We start from the raw sequence: 13,234 nt of genomic DNA, 5'->3' as shown, positions 1-13,234 counted from the left end.
TTTAAGTCATTTCTTCAGCCATTTTGCTACTATTAACCCTTTCAACAACACATCATTTGCTCTAATTTCTGTTATTGAATCTGCATAAAATTTTAAATATAATGATGTTTGACAGCATACAATTGTATTGTAATTGCACCAACAAGGTGATTTACAAAGAGCTATTAGATGAAAAACTGACATGTATTGGAATGGTGTGCGGTGTGTCTTTAAAACAAAAAAATTATCTACAGCAGATGAAGAGTGTTTGTAAGCTACGTCTTTAAGAAACTGGACTAATTTCTCAATGAAGTCTTATCAGGAAAGGTCTCATTCAAAGGGTGGCTATCAAAAGGCCATTCTTAAGGAAGGGAAAGAAGGAGAAATGTCTGAAGTATCCAAAATGACACAGTGATTGGGCTGATAATCAGAGATAACAGGTCTTATGGAGGAAAGAATCCAAATGAGAAATTTTGGGTTCAACTTGTCAAAATGTACAAAGGAGATGACAGTAGAGAGGTACAGCAGTGAGTGTCTACAGGCATCTGTGATCATCTTGGGATCTTGTCACAACTGTTAGAATTATGAACAATAGATCAGATTTGATCCACCATGCAATACTATCTGGTTTGACACTATCTCTACTTTCAAGATTAGGCTTCAAACTTTCCTTTTTGCTAAAGCATATAGTTAGGGCTGGACCAGGTGACCCTGAATCCTCCCTTAGTTATGCTGCAATAGACGTAGGCTGCTGGGGATTCCCATGATGCATTGAGTTTTTCCTTTCCAGTCACCTTTCTCACTCACTATGTGTTAATAGACCTCTCTGCATTGAATCATATCTGTTATTAATCTCTGTCTCTCTTCCACACCATGTCTTTATCCTGTCTTCCTTCTCTCACCCCACCGGTCGCAGCAGATGGCCCCGCCCCTCCCTGAGCCTGGTTCTGCCGGAGGTTTCTTCCTGTTAAAAGGGAGTTTTTCCTTCCCACTGTCGCCAAAGTGCTGCTCATAGGGGGTCATATGATTGTTGGGTTTTTCTCTGTATCTATGAAGCGCCTTGAGGCGACTTTTGTTGTGATTTGGCGCTATATAAATAAAATTGAATTGAATTGGAAACAGCTTCATTCTTAAGCATGACAATAATCCTAAACACACTGCCAATACAGTAAAAACATACCTGGATAGAAAAACACAGAATGGAATACTGTCAGTCATTGATCTCCCCAGAGCCAAGAGCTCAACATTATTGAAGCGGTGTGGGATCATCTTGTCATGGTGCTTAACAAGTATGAGCCAACATCCAAAGAAGAGCTTTGAATGTCCTTCAAAAGGCCTGGAGAACTATTCCTGAAGACTACTTAAGCAATTACAGGAAGCTGCCTAAGAGAGTTCAGGCTGCGTTCAAGAATAGAGGTGCTCATACTAAATACTGACTTTCAGGCTTGTTAGAAGTGTACAAGCTGCTAAGTTTCTCCCTAATATGCTATATATCCATGTATGTTTGCACAATTTAATAAACTGATGTACTGATTTCCTAGCAAAACATAAAGAAAGCAGGGTGCGGCTCAAGACTTTTGCACAGTACTGTAGCTGCTGTATATATCAAAGCTACTTTGAATCCCAGGTAGGTATATTTGCCTATACCTGATAAGCTTATGAAATATTATGTTAAACTACTAAAACAGAACACAACTGCATGCATATAGTCACCAGCATATGGATCCACTCGCTGCGGCTGGTACTCTCTCGGCTGCACACTGGGCACACGGACGGGGACGTGGAGGGGTGGCTGTTGAACGCCGTAGTAGTTCTCACCTTCAGAAATATCATAGGGTCCACCAGCACCGCCGTAATGATCCCAGTATGGAGGGCCAAAATGTTCTGCAGGGTCATCTATCCCCTCAACACCGTACTCATATCCTATTCGCTCTCGCAGACTATCTGAACTTCCTCTTACGTTGCACATTACTGCATAGTCAGCTGTACACAACAGCAAACAAGGGATAGAAATGATCATTTACTTTTGAAATCAAATGGAAAATTACAAAATCATTACTGTATGAATACGCGATGCTATGAACATGGTACATAGATTCATTATGAAACTAAAAAATCACTATCTTATCTGATTCCTGCTTCTCACCAGAGTCTTTCCTGGGACAGAGGGCACAGTGTTCACTCCAGGCAACACCGTGCAGGCAGCAACACTCAGTGTATGTAGTTCTGCGATCTGATAGCGGTTTGGCACACATGTTGTCGCCCTCGAGTTGCTGCCAGCAAATATCCACGTGCACGTCATCTTCTGAGTCCACAACTTCTGGGATGTACAATGAGAAGGGTTTAACAGAAAAAATAAGAGAATCAGAAAAATATCACTTTAAGAGTCAGCTAACCAAGTTATACTTTTTCTTTGAATATCCAAGAAGAATAAATCGTCAAAAAAAAAAATTGAATCGGTTTGTGTGTGTGTGTCACACCCTCTGTGGTGTTGAGATCAATGCAGCGTCGCCGTGTGCTGTCGAGAACCAACGGAGGACTGCAGAAACAGTTGAATGACCCGGCCGTGTTCACACACACCCCGTTCTCGCAGACATTTCCAAATGCACACTCATCATAATCTTAAAAAAATTAGTGCAAAGAGACTCAGACGTCACCAAAATCATTGCATTTTAGCACATTAGCATGGTAATACAAAGCAGACCACGAATGAGACCATACATTTATACAGACACCATACATAATAGGTAATAAAAAAAAGACTTTCTTACCCACACACTCAAGCCGGATGTTATCGTAGAAGAAGCCGGAGCGACAGTAGCAAGTATACGTAGAAAAGAGATTTGAACACTGCCCATTCTTACAGATGTCGGGCCCAAAAATCTCACATTCATTTGCATCTAAGGGGCAAAGACAGAGAGAGCTGCGTCATGTGCGTCACGTTGCGATGTGTGAGCTGAAAAAGTTTCAAATCCTGACCCTGTGCTAGAACTGTCGTCTTTTTTAAAAAGCTGCAATTACACTAAACACTCAGGTATAGAGGCACGTTTCCCATGAGGCCGGTCCATCTGGCTTTAAAAGTTGCTGCAGGTGAAAATAAAACATTTCACCTTTTTGTGCCATTAAAAATGCTGTTGACAGCCAGTCCTAACCCCTGATGCACTTATTGTATACATTTGAAAATCCTGACTTCCTTCTCAAGTTATTGCACAAGATTTTCAGAAAACCTGACCCTGTGACCCTGACTCTGAGGTCAAGGTTACTAATATTAACTAACTAAGGTGACATCTTTTTTAGAGGTTTTCAGAATACTTGACTCAAGGCCTCCATTATTTAACCTGGTGTCTTTCTCGAGTTATCACATTTGCAAACTTGGGAGTCCATGCTGCATGCCCAACCCCAGTGTGAGAACAAAACCCCATCGTGCTTTAACGGCTGAGGGGTTAAAACAGGGAAAATCTACAAAACGAGGTAGCATTTACAAGCGAAGAGTGTGTACCTATGTAAGCCCGTTGCTCATCTCCAAAACTTTGTACAGAGGAAACAGGCAAGGGTAGTAATCCACTGCCGTAAGGGCACAGCTGTTTGTAATCATCTGAAAAACAAAGACAAGCAGATTAACAAAACACAGAAAAACGCTGTTCTAATATTACAATATGTTCACTTTATTCCGATAATAAAGCTCTTGTTGTACCACTTCCTTGGACGGGACAGGCGTGGATTTCACAGTTGTCGCCCCAGCCTGCTCCAGCCGTGCAGCAGCACTCCTGCTTGGTGGTGTTGTGAGACAAGACGTTGTCGCAGAAGTTTGCGTCATTCAGATTATAATAGCACTCCCTCCTCTCCTCTGCCGAGGTGGGGAATGCAGGAATGGGTTTGGTGTCCCTCTCAGCTGTAGGTGAACAAAGAATAAAGCAGGTGAGGCGATGTCAGAGATCACGGTCGTGAAAGCATCTGTGGATTTAGTCACGGTCTGGTGTTTGAGGAAGGAAAAATGCTCTCTGATACAGCTTTTTGAAGTCATACCTCACTACACAGACGAGCTCTCCAGGAAGCTAAAGTTACAATAAATCCTAACCTTGAGGTGCACATCATCACACCGTAACAGTGTCAAAGGGCCTCCGCTCTTTCATCCGTCCACATCCCTTCAGCAGGTAGTGCATTACCCTCGCCTGCCACTGCTGAGCCTGCTCATTTGTCCAAAGGCATGGGCTCAGGCATTTCACCGTTAAGCTGCTGGCTTAGCCAAATGGAAACACTGGCATGTGAGTCAACACACCATTCAGTCTCACATGATTGATTAACACACGTCGAAAGCAAACAGTGGAATGTGGCAGAAAGGTACACAAAGGCATAACTGGGGTTTAGAGCCCAGGCAGAAGAAAAAACATCCCCGCTGAGGGCACGTAGCTTAATAATGTAAATACCCCCAATTTGTGTACACATGTGCCTATCAAACTGGGAATGTGATGATATTTCCATGACTCAAAAGGCTTTAGTCATCCTGAAATTACACTGCATTACATATCTTTAACCTCTGCACTTTCCGATTATTTTAGCACAAGAGCACAGAGCAATGTGTCTTTAGCTCTAATTGCTAATAGCTACACCTTATCCCTGTTTGTCTTGGTGGGGAAATGGGTTTACGGTAACTAAGGCCCCAGGGCATTTGCTTGGCTCCGATCGAGAAGTTACTTCATCGTTTGTCTGGCGGATTAGGCTAATACAAATTTTTGCAGGAAACCCACCCAACCATAACCCCAGCCTGTAAAGAAAAAAAAAGGAAACACGCAGGTCAAAAGATACTCTAAGAGACGTGGAGTAAGCCATGTCCACCTAGTCGCCCTTGTTTGGATAATGAGAGACGGCTCATTAAATCAGGGAAAACTTCGTCTCCCAATGACGGGATTGAGTTCTAGTCCTGCTCTATTACCCATGGAACGGCACTGGCTGGTGCGGGGATCAAATTCCTCATTGTCGTTGGGGCAGATGCACAGGAAGCTGCCATCGAAGTTCTCACACAGGGCCTCCCCACACAGCGCCAAGCTCATCTCGCACTCATTCACGTCTGAGAAAAGCAGGAGAGGAAGCTTTAGGTCAGTAAAGGATCGGGAACATGCACACGGTTGTCAGAAGAGTACTTGATATTCAAATGAAAGAAAAGTCCTTCATACATTTCTTTATAAAACTATCTTACATCTATTCTTACATCTATCTATCTGAAGAAAGATTTGACTTTTTACAAATAGATGATAAATGTCAATTTTTATTGTTTAATAACCAGCCAATAAATTCTCAGCTGGAGGATGTAGTTTTTACCAGGAGTGTTAACAGTTTATGTGTTAGAAAGTCTTTCATTTGCAGATTTGTACACAAAAGATGTACTTTTAAGATTTAGACTATGAGAGTGCATACGTGGAAGTGGTTCAGAATGACTATTAACAGTTAGTTTCATAATTTTTTGGACAAAGATACAATTTTTGTAGTTTTGTGTCAGTATACCGCTGCAGTGTTTAAAGCAAACAGTTAAGATGTGACTGAAGGTCCAACTTTAACTGAAGAAGTTTAACAAAACTGCTGCATCGATTGTTTAGGAATTACACCCATTTTTATGCACAGTCCCTCATTTTCAGAGGCTCAAAAGTAATTGGACAATTGACAAGCAGGTTCATGTCCAGGAGAGGCCTGCTCCATTCTTATTCCATGAAAAATGAAGCAGACATAATCGCTGAAACTGATGCAGGGTGTTTACATATGAATATGACGCCACCAATAGGCAAAAACAAAAACTTTAGGAGTCGGCGAATCGTCAAACTGGGGCATTTTTAAAAAGAATGAATAAACTGACCAGCTCAGCAACACCAAAAGCGCTGAAAGATCACAGAAGACAACTAAAGTAAATCATGACAAAATTACTTACATATCTAATAATTAAAAAAAACAAACACTTTATAGCATCTAACTGATGTTGTGAAGCAGCAGGATAAATGAAGTGTAGAAATCTACACTCGCTGCCCAGATTCAGCCGAACGCTGCAAAAGTAATCAGACAGCTCTTCACAGCGTTGAATGAATTCCAAACCATACTGCGAGAGTTTTTCAAGGGAAAGAAATAGGATATTCTTCATGGCCAAGTCAGTCTCAGTCCAACAGAGCACGCTTTTTAGTTGCTGAAGGCAAAACTGTAGGCAGAGACACCCACAAACAAGCAGCAGCTTAAAGTGGCTGCAGTAAAGAACTAGGAGAGCATCTCCGAGGAGGAAACACAGCATTTGGGCCTTGGGTTCTAAACCTCAGGAAGTCAAGAAAAAATATATATATCATATTTAAGATTTAGGTTTTGGAGCCTCTGAAAATGGGGTACTGCGTATAAAAACGAGTGTATTTCCTAAACAGTTCATAGACTATCTTTATAAAACTCCTTACACTTAAACTGCATCTTTGTTTGTCTGATTTAACATCCACCACGGAGGTGTGCAGAGGCATAGCTACTACTTTGACCAACGAATTATGGATTGTATTGGAATATATTTCAACATAGTGTATTTAATTTTGAAAAACACATTTATATGAACAGGCTAGTTTAGCTTGTCTACAGCGGATACTTTCTGGACAGCAGTAACACACCGACACATCTGGTCATATCTCCCGGAGGGTTGGTGTAGCCTCGGTCACACTGGCAGCGGAATGAGCCGTCTGTGTTCTCACAGAAGCCGTTGCTCCCACAGATGGTTTCGTTGTCACATTCATCAATATCTGCAAGGCGAGAGCAGGCAGAGAGGTGAGCGCAGCGTTAATATTTACAGTGTCATTCTGCACAACAGACTCTCGGACTGCCTCCGTAAACACTACGCCGCTTTCTCCAAAATAAACACCACTACCATTCTGACCGTACAATAACAAGAGAAATCACTGCCATCATAACATGTCAGGGACAGTGTACAGATTAGACAATTCGTTAAGAAGCTTTTCAAACTTTGCTCCTCATGGATTGATTCATGGGGACTCGCTCTCTCTCTCTGCATGGACACAGTGTAAAGTGAGCGTGATGTGGGTCTGGAAAGCTGCGGGTGAATGTTCTTTAGTTGTGTCAGCCGAGTGGGAAGTGACAGAGGAGTCCGCAGCATCCAGCCAACATTCAGTACTCACCAAGACTTTACAAGCAGCTGGAGAGTTCGGATCTGGCATTAAGAGCAGCTCTCTGGCATGAACCACTTTCCAATCTAATCAATGAATGTAGTGAAAAACAGGCTCTTACTACGAAAGGACTGAGAGCATAGGGGGACTTTGTGGGGGCCTGAAATGGAAGTTAGGAATCTGGCGGGTCTGCAGTAGTTTCTTGTTTGCAAGGCATTAAATCATAAAACATGGTTGATAAAATCACAAGAGAAACTATATGCTTTATGTCAGTTCGGCTTGTCGAAACTGTTAACAGCGGACCTCGTAACCGCACTGACTCCCCCTACCAGTTGCTGTTTGAAAGGTAACATTTGTTTGCAATTTCTAACATACATGATTTAGTATTTCTTGGCATCGCCAGCATAGCAGAAGCCAAAGACTGATGCTGCAGGGAGGGGGGTAAAGCTGATTATAATTGTTTTAAAAAACACTCACAGTGCTTAATGGTCACACTTTAGTGACATGAAATTATTCTCTGCTCAGTTTCCCTCCTTCTTGGGTTGCTGGAATATAAATTCAGGTAACTTGATCAACAATTTGGATAAAGTAAAAGTGACAAACACAGCCAGAAGTTAAGTGCTTGTACTTTTTCTGCAAGGCATCAAGTTAAAAACATTACAACGGGCAGGCCTCACAACTGATATGAATTGTACTGATGAAATTAAAGAATACTACTTTACTGTGTCTGTTTCTTTGTAAGCGTAATTTGATTTTGTTAATATTTTCTTTTTAACTTTCATAACCTTCCATGGAAACTATTAGTTTCCATGACTAATAGTAACTCCACTGGAGTGATAATAGGTTTTGGAAAAAACAAAACAAAACTTGAAATTAAAAAACATTCTGAACATGGAAAAAATCACGACATCTTGAATATTTAAATGATTTTTGATCCGTTCCACTAAAAACTCTCATACATCTGCCTCTAACTGTAATAAAGACAAGATGTTAAGACCAGTGGTACCTTAAACTTTCGTGACAATATGATTTATGGTGTAAAAAGCGCCATCATTCACATGTTGTCTAACCCTGTTCTATTTTGCCTATGAGGACTAATACAGGCCGCTTCAGCTGAAAAAAAAAAGGGGAAGAAAGTGGGACAGAGAAACCGCAATCCATCTGATTTGAACAGCACGCTTGGCCAGGGCCCCGTCCTCTCCTCCAACGCAGAAATCTCCTTTCTCAGGCTCATTGGGGGGAACTAATCCTCTACCAGTGTTTCTGTCCTGACTTGGACATTTCTCTAACATGCCTCTGGGGTCAGAGACAGGGTCTCCCACCAGCTAATAAAACTGTGGAGACAAAATTGCCTTTGTCATTTGTAAAATGTTTCCCTGGAAGGGCTGAGGAGGACTGAAATTGCTAGAATAGACTTGTGGGCTCAAATGGACGGACACATACTAAGAACCGCCAACTTACTGGATGTGCTTTTGAATACTTTAAGGAATTGCACACAATTGAAAATTTTTTAGGGAATAACATCTCAAAGGCCTAGTTAGCCATGTTTCTCTATTAAAGGGGGGGGAAAGTATTGTATAGCAAGGTTTAAGGAACATTTTTCTCAAGTGTGAAGAGCTTAAGTGGAGTTAGGAATGTTGGAATTGACAGCAGAGACCAGCTGGGAGGTCCGGGGAGGGAAGTCGATGAAAGCTCTCTGCTAATATGTGAAATAATCAGTGTCTGAAGGCGGATTTTCATTCGTGTGTGACATGGAAGAAAATCTGTTGCAAACCACATGTTGGGATGAGATGCACTCAAAGTATCATATCTGAGAGGAACAAGAAAATCTGGACCAAAACGAAAACTGGAATTTAGTCATTGCTGTGCCCGTCTTGTTGCAGTGTTTGAGTGATAGCATTACTTGACCAGCCATTTAGGTCTGTCAACCACAGACAGTCAGGCTGATAATTGCAGCACTAATGATTTGTGGGAAAAAATGAATATTACAGCATGAGATAACTCCACCAAGAGCGAGTCTCACACTAGCACGACATGGGGTTGCCTTTCTTAGTCTTTCCATGCGATCATCAGTTACGTCAGGACACATGCAGCGCTGTAATTTGCCTGGGGGGAAGAAGTGAGGCGGGAAAGCTGAGATGAAGGGGCAGCACGGGCCCAAAAACAACCTACTCTAACGGCCTGACCCGGGAGGACATGCTTCCTGGATCCGGTGATGGTGGATTTGGGTGTGGAGGAGTGTTAAAAACTGGTCTCTGTGCCATGTGTTAATCTGAAGCACATGGCGGCAGGCAAAGAGAATACAGGGATACATCAATGACTGTTGACTCACCCCGCCACAGTCCACACTTCTCCGTTGTTCTCCGGGCAACCCCTTGTCTGATTGGACCCATATGCAGAGGTTATCTCACACATGATTGGTTAAGGATAAGGTGAGGTATTTGCCTTCAGGGAAGCATGTTTGCGGGCTTTATCAGATATTACATCAACAACCGGTCCTGGGTTAACTACACTGATGACCAACCTGCGGTGTGACCAGTGTACATCTTAAAAAGAAAGTACAACTGCACGAGGAGTCACACACATGTTAAAGTCTTCAGATTTCTATACATTTACAGGGGTGGGAGGCTGGCAAGAGTGAGACCGCAGACAATTTCCGCCCTTGGGTAAAAGCCTTATTAAAGACGAGGCATAGCTCGGGGGAATTTACGAGCGTGATGGTGAATTAAAGCTAAAAACAATGATGTGCAGCACGCATACACACATGCGTCCAAACACTTATGTACGGCATCGTGTTAGATTTGAGTGTAGACCTTATAGCACAGTTGCGGTGGCAAAAAAAAAGCCCCTCTGTTTTTCCCTTTTTGTGTCACGGCCTCTAAATCTAAATGAGCGCAGGGAGCAGAGCCAACGACAACCGCTGCCTCTTTCAAAGGCGGCTGAGTAAAAATAAAGCAATACCCCCTCGCAGAAACTGCAAATTACCACGTCTGGTCTCTTCTTGAATATTTGATGATTTTCTTTTTGCAAGCCACCAAAAAATGCCCGGGAGTAATTGGGCTCCATCCTTTGGCTTTTTTTAAACATTTTTTTATTGAGGTGACGGCAGCATCTCCCAAAACTTCCATTCGCGAGGTGAAACAAGCCACTATTGTGTGTAGCGCTGAGTGATTTTAAACGTAAGAGGGCTTGGTTCTCAAACCGGGGCTGTGAGTCAACGCTGAGCTGTGCGAGTGTTTGTTGTAGCATCTAGTGAAAACAGCATCACAACATAGCAACAGGAGAAAAATGGTCAAGCACCCATAGAGATGAGATAAATAGAGTTTTGTGGAACTATAAAAGAAGATTTTGTAATCAGGCCACATCTCAGGACTCCTCAGGAGCATGTCAGACATGTTAGCAACTGGGTGAGTGGCTCAGAAGTGGAATCAGACCAAGAGGTCCAAACCCAGGCAGCTCTGTGTGGAGTCTCCACATGTCTGTATGAGCTTTCTCCTGGAGATTGGGTGTCTCTGCTAAATTCCAGCACAACTCCTTCAAAAGACACTTTCAGCATCAAGAATTTCACGGTTTTGGGCAAATAAAGGTAGAAAAGGGATCATCACACTAGAGGCAACTAAAGGGCACATGGGGTGATTTAAATAAAATGCATATATCATGGCAGGCAAAGTCCTTAAGCCCTAATGCACAGCAAGCAATGATGAAAATCTAACCTGTGTGAGCTGCTTAGCAGTGTTTTGTCTCTGAAGTCAAAAGAGCAGAGGTGAGCAGCTGGCTTCAATCAAGTCTTGTTGAACTAAAGGCCTCTGCACTCTTTAGCCGGTGCCAGACAGACAAGATCATAAAGTGCAGTGAGGAGGCAGCCACACATAGCCAGGATCAGTGTAGTAGGCGAGGGGTGGTGGGCAGATCTACGCTCTGTCACCGGTCAAAACTTTGGGTCATGAAAACATGTGAAGCCACACTCTGCCCTGAGTGCATCTCTGCAACCACCACAGTCTCTGGTTCTCTTTCTCCAACACAAACACACACGGGAGGATGCCAAAAAACCCCAAAATAACCCCACACTTAACCACAGACGTGCGCACACACACACACAGTCACGCTGACATGCACACGCAATCGGCCACAAACACCCACAGCTTCAATCTACGGTCCAACACATCATTCCATTCTGATGCTCTCAGTCTGCTTTCCCTTCTTCGCCTGTCACTCTCCAGTGACTGTTTGGATCCTCTCTAAACATGAGGAAAATATCTAGACCTTCTTTTTTTCTGGTCATAAACTCCATTTGTTGTTTTATGGTGCTATGAGAGTGACAAAGACAAGCAATACCACATTACAAAATAAAGAGCAAAAAAAAAATCCAATTTGTTGTGCAACAAACTTTGCAAATGTCTTGAGCCCAAGGTGTTCAGTCCTGCCAGGAAATACATAAGTCTTCGTGGACTCTGGAAGTCATGGACATGTGCCTGTTGTTGTTGGCTAGCTGTGTTCACAGATGTAGCGTGAGTACAAACCCATCCAGCCAATGCCAGGTGACTGTGGCTTCTCTACGAGGGTGGGGGGGACAAACAGTAAGCTGGCCTTGCCTGACTATCTCATCTTTCTTCTCTTAGAAGAACTGCAGCGATCAGGTTCTACTTTGGGACTCTGCCAGAGTGCTCCATTATCTCTGTTTTCAGGTGAATGACTTCTATCAGCTTCTGGCCTTACAATTGGCTTCCAATGACAGTGTGGTATTGTCTTCAAAGGGCCTCAATATTGGGCTGTTTCTCATTATCTTCCATGGTGGCCTTTTGTGCAGGAAGACCCAGAGGTCTTGATAGCTTTTAACTTGCATCTGTCCCTATGTGTGCATGCCAACCTGATATGTGCGATGGGGTGAGGGACCTGTAGAGTGGTGTGGTGGTGGTGACTTGATTTGAATACTAAACTACAGCCATGGAGTAATGAAGTATTAGGTCATGCACAGTCTATAAATAGATCGACCCCCTTTCAATACAATTAAATTGGCTTACACACAAAAACAGGCTAAAAATGCCTGTTTAATTCTTTTTCTCCACATAATTGAGCGTGCTAGTCTTTTTAAGTACAGTGCAATTTTGAAAACTCACCACAGCCTGTGGCGAGTTCTCCCTCAAGGCCAGGCTGGCAACCCGCAAAGCACCGGTAAGAGCCGATGGTGTTCTCGCAGCGCCAGGTGCCACAGACTGAGCTCCCAAACTCCTTGCACTCGTTCTGGTCTATAGAGAAGAAGAAAAGAGAGAGAGAGAGACAGATGTTTGTCAGTAACCGACAAACAGAGGCGCAAACGTAACCACATGTGCAATCAGACACAAATGCGCGCACCCCCGCACGCAAACTCGTATTCCCACCACTGCTCCTCTGCTCGCGGTGTAATGGCTGCAAAGCAGGAGTCGGCCAGGAGGCCTGTGGTGTAGCTGTCCTCAGTAAACGCAGCAGGCAAAGGGAATGGCCAAGAACAATATTATCACAGCAACCAAAGAACTTGTGAAGGAGCTAAAGGGAGACGTTCCAGAGGGAGAAACACCTCCTGCTCACAATGGGGTCATTCATGCTTCCCACTGGGGAGAGGGAGCTGAGGGCTCCAGCCATGTAATCCAGGCACCCCTCAGTCCCAAGACCACGGAGGAAAGCCTCTAAGCCAGGCTTGGACACTTTCACTGGAGCCTGACGTGCTATAGATAATCAATCATATCCAACTGTGCTATACTGCGTATGTTTGAGCCTTAATGTAGCGTGACAATCAAACAGCTAAAGCTGACATGTTGTTTTAGTCAGACAGATGAAACTTCTGGGCAGAGGTAGGGTCAATAACAACCGTGACAAACACAACTTGAAAACAAAAGGAAGTTTTAATCAGTCTTACCCTCACAGTCAGCCGTATCAGTGTTGAATTTGAAGCCGGCCTCGCACAAGCACAAGAACGAGCCCTCGCCGTTGATGCACTTTCCTCGGATGCACACATCATCCTTGCTGCATTCATCCACGTCTACGACGGACAAAAAGCGGGGAAAGAAAATCAGACAAATTAGCGGAAAGTGCGGCTCAAGATCTTACAGATTGATTAACAGCAATTATCCGCACGGATCCTC

At 43.3% G+C, this 13,234-nt stretch overlaps 1 protein-coding gene across 3 annotated transcripts in view; it reads right to left on the bottom strand.

Moving 5' to 3' along the window:
* The window catches only part of LOC102298167 (latent-transforming growth factor beta-binding protein 2), an 86,970-nt gene that overhangs the window by 3,981 nt on the left and 69,755 nt on the right, over positions 1–13,234 (bottom strand). For 2 of the 3 annotated variants that reach the window (XM_005916848.3, XM_042218238.1), the window contains 10 exons: positions 13,009–13,131; positions 12,233–12,361; positions 6,606–6,734; positions 4,913–5,047; positions 3,674–3,871; positions 3,479–3,574; positions 2,751–2,879; positions 2,460–2,600; positions 2,126–2,299; positions 1,693–1,962 (listed from right to left, as the gene is read on the bottom strand). In XM_005916848.3, coding sequence (XP_005916910.1) covers positions 1,693–1,962; positions 2,126–2,299; positions 2,460–2,600; positions 2,751–2,879; positions 3,479–3,574; positions 3,674–3,871; positions 4,913–5,047; positions 6,606–6,734; positions 12,233–12,361; positions 13,009–13,131 — 1,524 coding nt within the window. The remainder of the gene's footprint in view (positions 1–1,692; positions 1,963–2,125; positions 2,300–2,459; positions 2,601–2,750; positions 2,880–3,478; positions 3,575–3,673; positions 3,872–4,912; positions 5,048–6,605; positions 6,735–12,232; positions 12,362–13,008; positions 13,132–13,234) is intronic. The other variant, XM_005916849.3, reaches the window with a different exon arrangement.

The sequence above is a fragment of the Haplochromis burtoni genome, unplaced genomic scaffold (genome assembly GCF_018398535.1).
Source record: "Haplochromis burtoni strain Fernald_Lab_line unplaced genomic scaffold, NCSU_Asbu1 Contig_16, whole genome shotgun sequence".
Lineage (NCBI taxonomy): Eukaryota > Metazoa > Chordata > Actinopteri > Cichliformes > Cichlidae > Haplochromis > Haplochromis burtoni.
The sequence above is the reverse complement of the archived record's forward strand: the minus strand, read 5'-3'. Positions and strand labels throughout refer to the sequence as shown.